The following is a 14043-nucleotide window of genomic DNA, read 5'->3' as shown; positions in this document are numbered from 1 at the left end:
GAGGCCGGGGAGGCCCGACCGGCACCAGCACCGGGGTGGGGCCGGATGGGGGACCAGAGTGCGGGGGTGGAGGGGGCGGGGCCCGCAGCCGCCCTGGACTCGCCCCGCCCCCCCCCACCCCCCCCCCCCAAGGCCTGGCACCCCCAGCTCAGGGCGGGCGCCGTGGGGCAGGGCTCGGGCCGCAGGTCCCCCGCCCCGCCCCGCCTTCCGCTCTCCCAGGCGAGGGGCTCCCCCGGGGAGAGGCGGCGCCGGTCCGGTCCGGGCGGGAGGGGCCCCGGCCGTCACCGCCGGTAGCGGTAGCGCTTGAAGTGGAACCAGAGCTGGAAGATGCCGTTGGCGAACTGGCAGCGGAAGCCGTGGCGGTGGGAGTACTCCCACTCGCGGTTGACGATCTTGAAGGCGATGTCCTCGTAGGGCGGCCCCGCGTGGAAGCGCAGGGTGGCGAAGTCCTTGTTGTCGGCGCAGGCCTCCAGGAAGTACTCGGGCGTGGAGCGCTTGTCGATGAGGTCGGGGTAGAAGATGTTGAACTTGTAGCCCTGCACGATCTTGGGCGGCGGGTTGTCGAAGTCGTAGTGCGTCTGGTTGTACTTGTTCCACTCGAAGCCCGTGTGCACGCGGTTGAAGAAGCGGGGCTTGCGCGGCCGGTACTTGTCGGCCCACAGGTAGGCCTTGCCGGTCAGCGGCATCTCCACGCTGAACTGCGCCTCGTCCTGGCCCATGCCCTCCTTGGCGCGCCGGAAGAAGATGTCCTCCGCGCTCTCGCTCGCGTCCCCTGCGGGCGGGGCCGCGTGTCAGCCGCCCCTTCCGTGCCCCGACCTGGCGGGTCCCCCTGGCACCGACGGCGTGTGTCCCCACCCCCACCCCAGCCTGAGACCGGAGGCGGGCGGGCGGGGGCCCCCCGGGGGCTCGGGGACACGTCTCCCCGCACGGCCCTCACCTGTGACCTGCAGCTGCTGCCGGGACAGCTGTAGGCGCTGCTGGTCCTCGTCGGGCTCCAGCACGTGCGCGTCCAGCGGCAGCTCGTGGGCCGTGAGCAGCCGGGGGCTGTACTTGCCCGCGTCGTAGTCGTCCAGGCTCTGCTGGATCAGGTCCTCCTCCATGAGCACAGCCTCCCCGTCCGCCTCGCCCTCCGCGGGGGCCGCCCCTTCCGCCTCCGGCTCCCCCGAGGCCCCCTCGGAGGAGGAGGGCCCGGGTGGGGTCGGGGCAGGGTCCTCAGGCTCCAGGCTGCGGAGACGGAGACGGAGACGGAGACGGAGACGGAGACGGACGGCGTCGGGCCGGGAGGTCGCGGGGGGCGGGGCCCGAGGAGGTCCCCGGCCGGCCGCGGGGTGGAGGGGGGGACCTCCGGCGACCTACCTGTGGCCCGGCGACGGGGGCTCCTGCTTGAGGATGGGGAACAGAGGCTCGCTCTCCACACCCTGCTCCTGCTTCAGCTTGTACAGCTTCTGCCGCAGCACGTCCTGGTGCCGCTCGCGGAGCCTGCAACGCCGGCCGGCGGTCACCCCCACGCCCGGGGCCCTGTCCCCCCCCCCCCCCCCCCGCCGATCTCATGACCCCCTTTCACTCAGAGAGAGGACCTGGAGCCTGGGGGAGCAGCAGCACAGCCCCCCCCCCCCCAGGCCAGGGGTGTGGAGGGTGGGGGTGGGGCGGGGCGTCTGGGTCCGGGTTTGGGACTCAAGGCCACAGACCCTGCTGGGAGGACAGAGTCCCTGAACGGGGGGAACGGGGGGTTCGGGGGACTCGTGCGCCTCGCGAGCCACCGAGCCGGGCTGAACGGCACACGGGACGCGGGGGCGGCGAGGAGAATAAACTTAGAGATGTCGCCGCACTCAGCAGCACACAGGGCCGTGTTTACACAGCGCGGCCAAACACGCTGAGAATCTGTACACGGAGGGTGCGCGGTGGGCAGAAGGCGCGCGGCGGGGGGGGTGGCGTGCAGGGAACAGCGGGCCTGGGGCCCGCGTGATGCCAGCTGACCCCCCCCCCCCCCGCGCAGGCCCCGCCCCCAGCGGGCGTGTCCAGCGGGCCGGCTCCCGCCCCCCCCCCCCCCCCCGACGTCAGTGACGGCGGCGTGACGTGACGCTGACCTGGCGCGCGCCATGTGGGCCCGAAGCTGCTGGAGCAGGCTCTCCCAGTAGCCCATGTCCAGGTTGGGGCCCCCGGCCCGGATCTTGCCCTCGATGCCCTGGAAGATGACGTGAAGCTGGCCGTACGTCTTCCCCTTGAAGACCGACTGCACGTCAGAGCTGACCGAGGCGTTGACCCCTTCTCGCCGCTCACCTGCGGGGGGGGGGGGGGGGGGGGGGGGGGCGCTCAGCGGGGGGAGGGGGCGGCGGCAGGGCTCCGACCCTTCCCTTGGCCCACACGGCTCCTCCCCTGACCCTGGCTGGACCCCGCTAACACGGAGCTGGCACCGGGCCGCGGATCCTAGTCGGGAAGACTCTGAGTGGGGCTGGGGTTGCTGGGCGGACATTTCTCAGCCTGGCATCCGGGTCTGCCAACTCCCAGCCACCACTGCGCCCCCACCCGCATTGGAAGAGTGAGGAGGGATGGATCGCCCGCCAGCCAGACTCTCAGGAGTTCAGATTTTGCATCTTGGGTAAATAGTTCACCCTCTCTGGGCCTCAGTTTCCCCTAGTAAGGAGAGCAGCTCCTTTCCCAGGCACTGCGGGAAATCCCGACACCGCCCCAGAAGGCAAGCCCGCCCCTTCTCGGTCCCATCCAGATTTAGCTGGGGACACAGGGACATGCCCCCGGCTTCAGACTGAGAAGCCCCTGAGGGCAGGGCTGGGTGCCACCCGACCCTGCCTGCAGCCTCCTTGTCGCTCCTCAAACACACTGAGCCCTGCCCCAGGGCCTTTGCACATACGTTGCTTTCCAGCAGTGACATGCTCTTCCTCATCCAGCCTGCTTCCCAGACCCCACCAGTCGAGAACCCTGTGGACCGGGAAGCCTTCCCTGGACCACCTGGTTGCTCCCCTCGGGCTGGATGCCTGATTAGTGGCTTCCCCAGGGCAGGGACCTTGCTGGGCTTCTGACTGCTGCCTCCTAGCACTGCGAGAACTCAGCGTGCAGCTTCTGGCACGTGCGGGGTGACACGTGCTCCCGGCTAAGAACCGGCTTCTGACACCACGGCCACTAGACACTGGCTCCAGCAGAGCAGACAGGCTCAAAAAGGACCCAAGTCCCTCTAGGCAACCACCGTGGGACCCCCGAGTCAGCACGTAGACACTCGTCCCCTCTGCCGACACCTGGATGGCCCCAGGCAGCCCTGTCTCAGACCATACAGAAACGGCAGGGCACCGAAGCTGCCTCCCGCCGGCAGGGCCGCACCCCGGGCACACCCGCACAGCTCACGCCCCCCACAAGTCCCGCTCTGCCACACCGCGGTGTAGAGATCGAGTCGCGGGTTCGGATGCCGCCCCAGCATCCCGCGGGGCCTGGCGGGGTCCAGGCGGGGGACGGAGGGCTCTGGGACAGCGGCTTGGGGAGAACCCACAGGGAACTGTAACGGGGCCCCCCCGCCGCAACACCCACACTGCTGCGCGCCCACGTCCAGGTAGACTTTCCCATTAAAGACGAAAGAAAAAGCCCAACTTAATTTACAAGCACAACACACGCTCTGCGCGTCTCCGGAACGATCTTGGAGATCAGGCCGAAAAGAGAAACGGAAACACAAGCGCATCTCTGAGGACACCCGGAGCCAGCTGGGACCCCAGCCAGGACAGGGGAGGAGGGACAGTGGAACGGAAGGGCCTCTGCTGTCACTGAGAGAAGGGAAGCGGCCACAGAAGGGGGTGAATCGGCAGCTGGCAAGAGACGACGGGGGACTCGGCGCAGGGGACCCCCGGCAGGGTGGCCCTCGCTCTTCCACAGCCGGTGGGTCAGGGTCTTCTGTGTCTGGGGAGCGCCCCGCCCCCGTCACCTGGCAGAGCACAGACGTGACCCGTTTCCCGAACTACACGATGTCCAAGAACTTCCCGCCCTCCCCCACAAGTTACTGGCGGATGTGTCCCACACGACGAGGGGACAAAGCACAAGAAAGGGGGACGTGGGGTAGTAAAGAGGGGCTCCAACACGAGAGAGTGAGGAGGCAGTGCGGGGTGACAGACGACGCGCACAGGGACGAGGGGGAAGGAGGCCCGGGGTCGCCGAGGGGACCCTCTGGGGGGTCTGGCTGCCTCGCCAGTTCCGCGGGAGGCCCGGGCCTGGATCTGTGCCCAGAGCCACACCTGTGGCAGTCAGGGCCCTTCCGCCCAGGGGTCTACACCCAGGGCCTCACTGCCCCCAAGGGAAATCGCTCCGCACGTTTCCCAGAGCAAAGGATTTCCTTCTTTCTCCAGAAGTTACTGCAGGATGTGCTGGCCGAGAGGGAAACAAAACAGCACTTAACATGACGAAAGACATTCCTCCTTTTCCTAAGAGGAAGCCGTCCTCCCAACCTGGGCTGAGCAACAAGGGCATTGACATGGGCCTGGGGGAGGGGTGGGGGGCAGGCACTCCAGGCCCCTGGGGGTGGAAGGGGTGGAAGAGAGAGGAGCACGGTCGGTCAGCAGCTTCTAGAACAGGGGTCTCACCCAGGGTGATCCTGTCCCCAGGGGACACCAGGTGATGTCTGGGGACATCTGTGGCTGTCACGACTGGGGGGGGCTCCTGACAATGGGGGGGGGGTGAGGGCCGCTGCTCAGTACGCCTAGGGCCCAGGACGACCCTCCCCCACCCCCCGAGGGTCACCTCCCTGGACACTGCGCGGAACCCTCTGGAGGGAAAGGAAAGCGAATTAGGAAAGAACACCAGACCCAAGAGACCGGGGCTCTAGGGGCTTCCTGGACAAGTGGACAAGCGGGGTGCCGCCCTCCCTCGAACACACCAAGCTTCTGGCAAAAACCTGAAACCGAACAAAACAGGCCCCTGCTGGCGCCACTCCCGGGAAGCCCAGCGCAGACGCCAAGCGATCTTTGAAGGAAGGGAGCCCCCGCCCTGGGCTGAGCCCCCCACCTGAGGGGGAGCCGCGGGGGCCAAGCTCCTGGGGCTCCTGCTGCAGCCCGCCGCTGCCCCCTGGTGGCTCCCGGAGAGGCCTTGAAGATCCCCGATGGGGAAACCGAGGCAGGCGGAGAGCCCGGGGCTGAGACAGCTCCCAGCCCGCCGGCGCCCAGATACGGGCCCCCCAAGAGCACGGGGGGCGCTCTCCGGTCGCGCTGCGCGGGGCTACCTGGGCCCTTGCCCGAGGCCTCCAGCTTGCGGAGCTTGGCGATCTCGTCCTCCGTGATGGTGGTCATGTCCCGCCAGAAGTCCGCGTTCTTGCCCTGCTCCAGCTCCATGTATACCTGGAGGCGGAAGGTACGGAGGGGCGGTGAGGGGCGGTGAGGCGCCGGGGGGGGGGGGGGGGGGGGGAGGGGGGGGGAGCGGGGCGGGCGGCGGGGCCGGGCGGCACCTGGATGTCCTCCAGCAGGTCCTCCATGTCGGCCACGGTGAGGCCGTTGAGGAAGGTGTAGGGCTCGTGCATCTCCACGGCCAGGTCGTCGTCCTCGGCGCTGATGTACTTGGCCAGCAGGTCGATGGGCTTGGCCCTCCCGTCCCGGATGCGGATCTTGGAGCTGCCAGGGAGCAGGGAGGTGGCGTCAGGACCCAGGAGGCCCCCCCTCACCACCCCTGAAGACGCTGCTTCGGGGGTGGGGTGGAGTGGGGGGGGTGGCTCGTGTGGGCAGGGGGTGGCGGACAAGGAGGTCTTCCTGGAAGAGGGGGCATTGGGCGGTCGGAAGACACAGGCCGGGGCCAGAGGGGCAGAGACAACCGCCTCCTTCTAGTGGAAGATCTGCTCCCCCAGGGGCAGGGGAGGGTCTGAAGCATCAGTGCCACACCCAGGGGGACGCGTGTCAGAAACGGACACTTGTCCTACCCCAGGGGAGCCCCGGAACCAGGTAGGTCCGAGCCCCAGGGGCTGGTGCAGCTGGTGGGCAGCAGGACAGAGGGGCTGGGAGCAGGCTCCTGGTGCGCACGCGCCACCGAAGCTCAGACACCTGCCGTGTGGCCTCAGGCGTTCCCCTGCCCCCAGGAACCTCGTGTCCCCCGTCTGTAAACCGGGCTGATGAGCACGTGGCCCCGCGGGCTGCAGCGTGCAGAGGGAGAGCCACGGTCGGTACCGCGAGGGGCCCGGCACCTGGCTCAGCTCGTGTGGCGCCGCGACACGGAGCAAGGATCATTCAGAGGTCTCCTCGGCACGCAACTCAATGCGGGAGACAGGAGGAGATGGGGGGGCGGGGGGGGGGCAGGGACTCCCAGGGGAGGCAGCGGGTGGAAATCCGAAGGGCGGGAGATTGCAAGCGGAGCAAAGGGCCCGTGCAAAGGCCCCGGGGCCGACGGGGCGGGGCGCACCGCAGCTTGGCCTGCTGCAGGTGGAAGTGATCCTCCTGCTCCTCCCACGTCTTGAAGTGCTCGGCCTCCTTCTCCCGCTGCAGCATCTCCAGCTCCTGCTCCCGCATGGCCTTCTCGCGCTCGCGCTCCAGCCGCAGCTGCTTTACCTGCAGGCGCATGGGGAGGGCGGGGTGCTGCAGGCGGGCCTGGCCGGGGGTCCTGTGGGGCCACGGGGGACCCTGGGGTCCGGAGTGGGACTACCGCCCGGGCCTGGCCCCGGCCCTGGACGCGGACCGGCCAGGGAAGCCTGAGGCCTCAGATGGACCCTTGGGCCGAGGAGCCTCTTTCAGCTGGAGGCACGGCAGCCAGGAGCAGCCGAGACCACTCTGGCCCCACCCTGCCCCGAAGGAGGCGTCTGAGAGCAAGGCCCAGAAGTCACGGGGCCCTCGGAGAGGTGGAAGGAGACGGCTTGTTGGAGACGCAGCCCGCACCCCTGAATCCAACCGCGTCTGAAGCCAGCCTCCCCGGGAGTTTCTGTGTCCACCCACCGGGTCGGTCCTTCACTTAAGCCAGGGCAGGCCAGCCTTAGGCCCTCGCGAGGGAAGGCCGGCCCCGTGCAGGCCGGCCAGGGGCAACCCCACCTTCTGCAGCTCCAGGCGATTGTCCTCCTGGATCCTCTTGTTCCGCTCCTTCAGCTCCTTCTCCTCCAGGTGGCCGATCCCCTTTTTTTCCAGGGCCTGGAAGGGCCAAGCACATGCCCGTTGGGCAGAGACGCCTCCGTCCCGCCTTCCCAGGCACCGCCCCGGGGTCCTCTGTGCCACCCTCTCCAAGATCCAGACGCGGATCCGGCAGGCCGAGCGGCGGCTTTGCAGGTAAGGGGATCCGGCCCCGAGGAGTGACGTGCCTGCGGCCACAGCGCCCTGACCTCCTCCGAAGACGCAGCCCCCTCAGCGTTCCCAGAACCAGCGTGACAGGACCGCTTAGAGCAGCCTCCGGCACGGGCAGCCCCTGCAGTAACGTGCAGCGGGGAGGTGGCCGCCCGCCCCGGGGGCTCCCGAGCGTCACTCACGGGAGCACCCCACCCGGGACCTGCCAGGCTGCTGCACGCAGAAGCCCAGCTGGGCCAGCTCGGGGTGCCCACGCCCTCGGCACGTCCAACGCCCGATGCGAGCGAGCAGGGGCGGGACAGCGCCGGAAAGCCCGCGTCGCCAGGAGGGGCACTGCGGTCCCCGTGCTCACAGACCCCTGGGACACCATGCCCCACAACAAACACTCCTTCCCCGTGTCCTCACCTCCTGGAGGGCGCTCGGGGCGCAGGGTCTGCAGACCCCTCGAGGACTCCGACATCACAGCTGCTGCCCTAGCCGGGTGCCAAGCCCGCACTTCCGGATGAGCGCTCCCCCACCGACCCGGCTACAAGGGCCGTTCGAGGACGCCCCTGCCCGCGCCCCCCCGACACACACCTGCGCTGCCTGGTTTGGGGCCACCCCTTGACGCCGGTGCCACCCCCTGGCCTCCCCAGCCTCAGCCTGGGCTGCCGCCTCAGGCGTTAACGGTGACCGGACTTCTCGCCCCTACGGCCACGCAGAACGGCAGCCCAGGGCACGGACGCGAAGCTGGATGGCCCAGTTCCAATCATGCTCCGTCACTCACCGCGGGAGACCTCGGGCGGCCGCAGCAGGGAGAGTCGGCTCAGGGAGAGCGCTGTGAGCAAGGCCGGGCACAGAGCACCTGCCCACTCCGCCAGCCCGTGGCCCCGGGACGGGGGGACAAGCGCTGGTGCTGCCCAAACCGTGGGCCTGCCCGGAGAGGCCTCAGAGGCTGAGCGGGGGGGCCGACCCCCCACGTGCTTATCACAGGAGGGGCCGATGGCCTCCCGTGGGGCCAACTCTCCAGGGCCGCTGCGGCTCCAAGAAACACTAGGGAAAATATCTGAGCACACGCACGTGCAAATCACACCAAGCTCGCTTATTTGACGCTCACTGAGTGCCGACCGTGAGCCAGGCTCTGGGGACAGAGCTTGCCCTGTGGAGCTCACGGCCTGGCAGGAATCACACGTTATCGATCAGACCCCGTGTTTATTTTTTTATTTTTTTTTTTTTAAATTTTTTTTCAACGTTTTTTATTTATTTTTGGGACAGAGAGAGACAGAGCATGAACGGGGGAGGGGCAGAGAGAGAGGGAGACACAGAATCGGAAACAGGCTCCGGGCTCCGAGCCATCAGCCCAGAGCCCGATGCGGGGCTCGAACTCACGGACCGCGAGATCGTGACCTGGCTGAAGTCGGACGCTTAACCAACTGAGCCACCCAGGCGCCCCTAGACCCCGTGTTTAGATGTCAGCTTTGCAACGAGACCTCTCTGGACCCGCTTATCTTATTTTTGGATGAGTGAGCGCAAATGGGGGAGGGGGCTGGGGAGGGGGAGGGAGGGAGGCAGAGAGAGAATCTCAAGCGAGCTCCACGCTCAGGGCAGAGGCCTACCTGGGGCTCGATCTCATGACTGTGAAATCATGACCTGGGTTGAAATCAGGAGTCGGGCGCTCAACCAGCTGAGGTACCCAGGTGCCTCATGGCTTGGCTTATCCCACTTTTAATGTTTATTTATTTTATGTTTGAGAGGTAGAGAGAGAGGAAGAGAGAGGAAGGGAATGCACACTCACGAGTCGGGAGAGGCAGAGGGAGAGGAAGACACAGGACAGCAGAGAGTCCGACGTGGGGCTTGAACTCACGAACTCACAAGCCGTGAGATCGTGACCTGAGCCGAAGTTAGACGCTCAACCGCCTGAGCCCCCCACGCGCCCCGGGCTGGCTGATTTCAAACTACAGCCAGGGCATCCCGACACCTGCCTGCCTTCTCTCCTCTGTGCGCTCTGCTAATCTGCTTCTCGACAGGCTCTCCCCCACGAGATGGCTGGCTCCGCGGGATCTCTCTCCTGCTCCTGACGCCCGCCAGGGCCCACACGGCCTCCAGCACCAGCGGGCGCACGGCACACGTTTGCTAGTAAAGCGCTAGGGAGGGTGAGGCCACGCCGAGAGGAAGAGCACCCATGGGGCCGAGGGGGCCGGGCAGGCCCTCAGAGGCGGGAACGGGTGAGCTGAGATCCTCAGGAAGGAGAAAGAACCAGCCAGAGAAGAGGTGGGGAGGGTCCCGGGTCGGGGAATGGCGAGCACAGACGCCCCGAGGTGGGCTGTGTGTTCAAGACAAAGGCTAGAGACGGTGCCTGGAGCGCATGCGGTGAGCGGCGGACCCCTGGCATCTGACCGTGGCCGCCTGCTCTCGCCCCCCCCAGGCCCTCCCTGCCCGCCCTCACCCCCCACGACGAATGGGTGCTGGGTTAGCGTGAAGCTGTGTCCAAAAAGATCCGTCCACTCACCAGCCTGGGAACCCGTGGAGACCTTTAAAACAGGGTCTCTGTGGGTGTAATCAGTTAAGACGAGGTCACATGGGACCTCAATCAAGGGTCTCCCAGCTGATGACTGGTGTCCTCGGAGGGAGGCAGAAAGCGGGACACAGAGGCACAGGGCGCAGAGGCGCAGCCTCCAGGGCTCGGAGGGAGGGAACGTCGTGCTCTCAGTCACAAGCGCGAGGTGGGACTGGCGGGTAAGGGACCGTGTGTAACTTTCGTCGAGAACGAGGTGTTGGCGACGGGGACCACGGAGCATCTGTAACCGGAATCCCGCCTCGGGCGAGCGACGCAAAGGCCCCAGAGGCCGGGGCTCGTGAGCGCGCGTGCGGACGGAAGACACCCCTGAGGGCAGTGCCCCACCCGGGCCGCGCGCCGGGCCCCGGACTCACCTTGTTCCAGATGAAGGTGCCCAGGAGGTTGTTGTCGCCGAAAGGGTTGTCGGTGTTGGTGTAGCCCATGTACTCCTCCCCCCAGCCCATCTTCTCCCGCTTCTTCCTCTCCTTGGCCTCCTTCTTGGCCAGCCGCCGGGCCCGCTTCTCCTCGGGGGTCTCGAAGGCCTTCATCAACTCCTCCTGCTGCTTCCGCTCCTCCCGCAGCCGCAGCCGCTCCTGCAGGCTGTGCTGGTGGCTCAGGGCCGCCGCCGCCTCCCGGGGGCTCTGGGAGCGGTCCGGGGAGGCCGAGCCGGACGCCGAGGAGCCCGGGGACCAAGAGCGCGTCCGCCGCCGGCGGGCCCACCGGCCCCGCTGCTGCTCCTGGCGCTCGTCATCGGAGTCAGACTGGGAGGACCGGCCCCGCGACCGCCAGCGTGGGGGCGGCGGACTCTGGCTCTGCCGCCTTTGCCGCCGCCACCGGTGTTCGTCCGAACCCGACCTGGGGAGGGAACCCGCAAAGGTGCGCTCGCTGCCAGTCTTTTGTTTGACAGATGTTCACCGAGCACCTGCTATGCCAGGCGCTGTTCTAGGTTCTGGGGACACAGCGGTGACCAGCAGTGCCACCACGGTCCCCGCCTTTGGGAGGCTCACGTCAACAGATAAACACGCAGCGTGACCCTAGACAGTGCTACGAGTCACAAAGAAGAGTGACTTAGCGTTAGTGGATGCAGATCTGAGGAGGCAACTGGACGATGTGGGGGAGGGGGCTACAGGGAGAAAGTGATCTGGGCAGCAGTCACAGCAAGAGCGAAGGCCCTGGGGCAGGAATTTACTCAGCGTGTTCAAGAAGCAGTGTGGAGGCCCATGTGGCTGGAGAAGAGCGTGAACACGGGGGAGTGAGGAAGGAAGTGAGGGCAGCGAGGCAGGCTGGGGCCAGATGGCACAGAAGCTCTAAGTGTAGGAACCAGAGGACCTGATGTGTCCAAGGCGACGAGAGAGAGCTTACAGGAGAAGGTGGTGTTTACACTGGTCCCGCAAGCTGGGCAAGAGGGAAGTGGAATGAAGAGCCAGGAAAAACACTGGGCAGGGGATGGAATGTGCGAGCCCTAGAGATAGATTCTTTAATGCTCGGGGCCCTTTGAATGTGTACAGCAACAACCAAATTTCTTTATTTTGTTAAATGCTCCACCTACGAAGCTCGGTGAAAAAGCCTACACCCTGGAAACCAATTTCTCGGGAGTCCCTACGTGCAGACTACGCATTCGATCCAATTTTCATAAACCACATCGACTCGAATTACAGACCTAGGATGACTGATTCTTGTAACTCAAACACCAGAAAACAGCAAACGAAAAACATGCAGGCACGACAAGGCTTCCCGCTGTACGTGAACCAGTGGGGAAAACACCAACACCAGGGACCCCAACCAGGGTCAGCAAGCTTTCTCTGTAAAGAGCCAGACGGTCTAGGACACCACTGTGCTGTCCCTACTGCGAAAGCAGCCCCGGACAGACAGGAACAAAGGGACACGGCTGGGTCCCGATACACTTTCGCTTGTGCACGCCAAAACCTGAATATATTCGGAGATCTCATGCAATTTCCACATGTCGTGAGATACTCCTTTTGACTGCTTCCTCACCATTTCAATACGTAAAAACTGGGGCGCCTGGGTGGCTCAGTCGGTTAAGCATCCGACTTCGGCTCAGGTCATGATCTCACAGTGCGTGAGTTCGAGCCCCGCATCGGGCTCTGTGCTGACAGCTCGGAGCCTGAAGCCTGCTTCCGATTCTGTGTCTCCCTCTCTTCCTGCCCCTCCCCTGCTCGCCCTTTGTCTCTCTCTCTCTCTCTCTCTCAACAATAAACATTAAAGGAAAAAAATACAATAAAAATGTAAAAACTATTCTTGGTTCACAGGCTATGGAGTCTTGGAGTCACAGGCTTGTAACTTTTTGGAATTCCTGGGTTGCAATGATCTTAGGAGACTCAAAAAAGGAAAAACCACCTTCTCAAATGTAGAGGGAAGTCAACCATGTCTGACTACAGCCACTCCGGCCATGGGGTGAACAGGCCCAAGGGACGGGAGACTGGGCATGCTGGGAAAGCCCCCATGGAGATCTTGAGGAAACTTGGGCCACAGACGGGCAGGGACTGGCCTGAACGTCACGGGTCACATCCCGGGACCTAGGTCTGGAAGTTGGTCCCTGGCACCGTTCTCGTCCCTCTATGCCGGAGGAGACTCCAGCCAAATCTGGCCAGGTGTCCCATTTCCAAAAGAAAGGGGCTGCTGGCCGCGTGGAAGCCGAGACCCAGGTCCTAGGAGTCAACCCAGTCCTGCCACCTGTCATCAGCAGCTCTTTCGTCTGACACCCACTTCCGAGAGCAAGTGCTGCCGCCCCGACTCATGAAATCCCTCTCAGACCTACCCACTTCCCCACCGAGCCTCCCACTGCCTCCTCTCTGACAGCCACCGCCGTTTGTTGCCTCAGTCCCTTTTCCACGCGAAAACCGGAGGAAGTTCCACAAAGTAAGTCAGACCCCATCGCTCTGCTCAAAAACCTCCCCATGGCTCCCTGCCTGCCTCCGAGCAACGGCCAACCCCGTCACCACGGCACACAAAACTGCACGATCCGGTCTCCTCTTACCGCTCCGACCTCGTCTCCTACTCCCCTTCCCGTCCCGCCTCGCTCGCTGCGCTCCTTCCGTTCCCTCCAACCACCAGGTGCCCTGCCTGGAACGCCGCTCGCCCCCCTTTCGCTGCCTGGTGAACTGCGACTCGTACTCGGACGTCCCCTTCTCCAGGAAGCCCTCTCTGACTAATCCGTGGGTCTCTGGCTCCCCGAGGGCGGGAGCCGGATCCCCAGCGCTGTTCACGCAGAGACCCTCACCTGCGCTCCCGGCTCTGCCGCCTCCGCCTGCGCCGTACTTCGTCGTCCCGGCGCCGGCGGTCTCGCCGCTCATGGCTCCCGCTCCGACTTCGGCTCCGACTCCCGCTCCGTTGCCTGCGGCCCCTGCGACCAGCCGACCGCGAGCGCGAGCGTGTGTCCCGACCCATCAGCTGAGACGGTGGCGGCAGAGCTGACACAAATATCCGGGGCCTGCGCCGGGGGCCTTCTTCCCCTGCGGCGCGCGCCTGGCTGCCCCGTCCGCGCCTGAGCCGGGAGATGGAAACCTATCTCGCCGCCCCATCCCGCGGGGACTCCGACTCCCCGTAACTTCCCCACTGCCCTCAAACGTGGCCCGCGTGACGGACTTCTGCCGGACTTTCGTCTCCGGGGTTGGGGGCTCGCCCTTTAGGCAGTGCTAGGGGTAGCCCCACGTGGGTCCTCGCGCCTTGGTGGGGGGCGGGGCTAGGAGCCGTGGGCGGAGCCAGAGCGAACCAGGAACTGCGAGCGGGGCGGAGCCTGGGGAGGTGGGACCAAGAACAATGGGCTCCGAGGGAAAGCGGAGCCGACGTGGGCGGGGCCCCCAGGGAGGGATCAAGAGGAGGCGTGGTCTGGGGGCGGGGCCAGGGGAGGCGAGCCACGCTAGCGAGGTGCCAAGCCGGTGCGGGCGTGAAGCTGCGAGGTCGTCGGTTGAGTCCAGACTGCTCCGGAAGGCGACGGGAGGCGACGAACTGAAACCAGGTCGGAGAATGAAGAGCCTTGAGGCTGGGCCGACACTTGAGAGCGACCATCATATTCCATCGCTCGGCTCGAAATGAATACCTATGTGTTTCAAGGGTTAAGTTAAAAAAAAAACAAACAAACTTGGATAACTCCACGAATTAACCGTCAACCCATTTTACGGACAGTAAAAACTGGGGCTCAGAGATGGAAAGTCACTTTAATAAACAGTGCCCCCACAGCCCCAACGAGGCAACATGGAGCTGGGATCCGAACTAGGTTGGGGCAGCTTTGTTCTGTGGGTGCTG

At 65.5% G+C, this 14043-nt stretch overlaps 1 protein-coding gene across 2 annotated transcripts; it reads right to left on the bottom strand.

Annotated features, from left to right (window-relative positions):
• Nucleotides 1-255: 255 nt before the first annotated feature.
• Nucleotides 256-13230, bottom strand: CACTIN (cactin, spliceosome C complex subunit). 2 transcript variants are annotated; one of them, XM_058728958.1, is made up of 11 exons: nt 13019-13230; nt 11140-11172; nt 10152-10632; nt 6996-7091; nt 6376-6521; nt 5435-5597; nt 5213-5327; nt 2088-2280; nt 1357-1479; nt 938-1224; nt 256-772 (listed from the first exon to the last, which is right to left on the bottom strand). In XM_058728958.1, the coding sequence occupies exons 1-11, from the start codon at nt 13183-13185 to the stop codon at nt 282-284; spliced, it is 2295 nt and encodes a 764-aa protein (XP_058584941.1). In that variant the 5' UTR covers nt 13186-13230; the 3' UTR covers nt 256-281. The 2 variants fall into 2 exon arrangements, with proteins under 2 accessions (XP_058584941.1, XP_058584942.1); XM_058728959.1 differs by lacking the exon at nt 11140-11172 and having other exon boundaries at nt 13019-13229.
• Between the last annotated feature and the right edge of the window lie 813 nt (nt 13231-14043).

Source organism: Neofelis nebulosa, chromosome 4 (genome assembly GCF_028018385.1).
Source record: "Neofelis nebulosa isolate mNeoNeb1 chromosome 4, mNeoNeb1.pri, whole genome shotgun sequence".
Lineage (NCBI taxonomy): Eukaryota > Metazoa > Chordata > Mammalia > Carnivora > Felidae > Neofelis > Neofelis nebulosa.
Note: the sequence above shows the minus strand (reverse complement) of the source record. Positions and strands in the feature narration are given on the sequence as shown.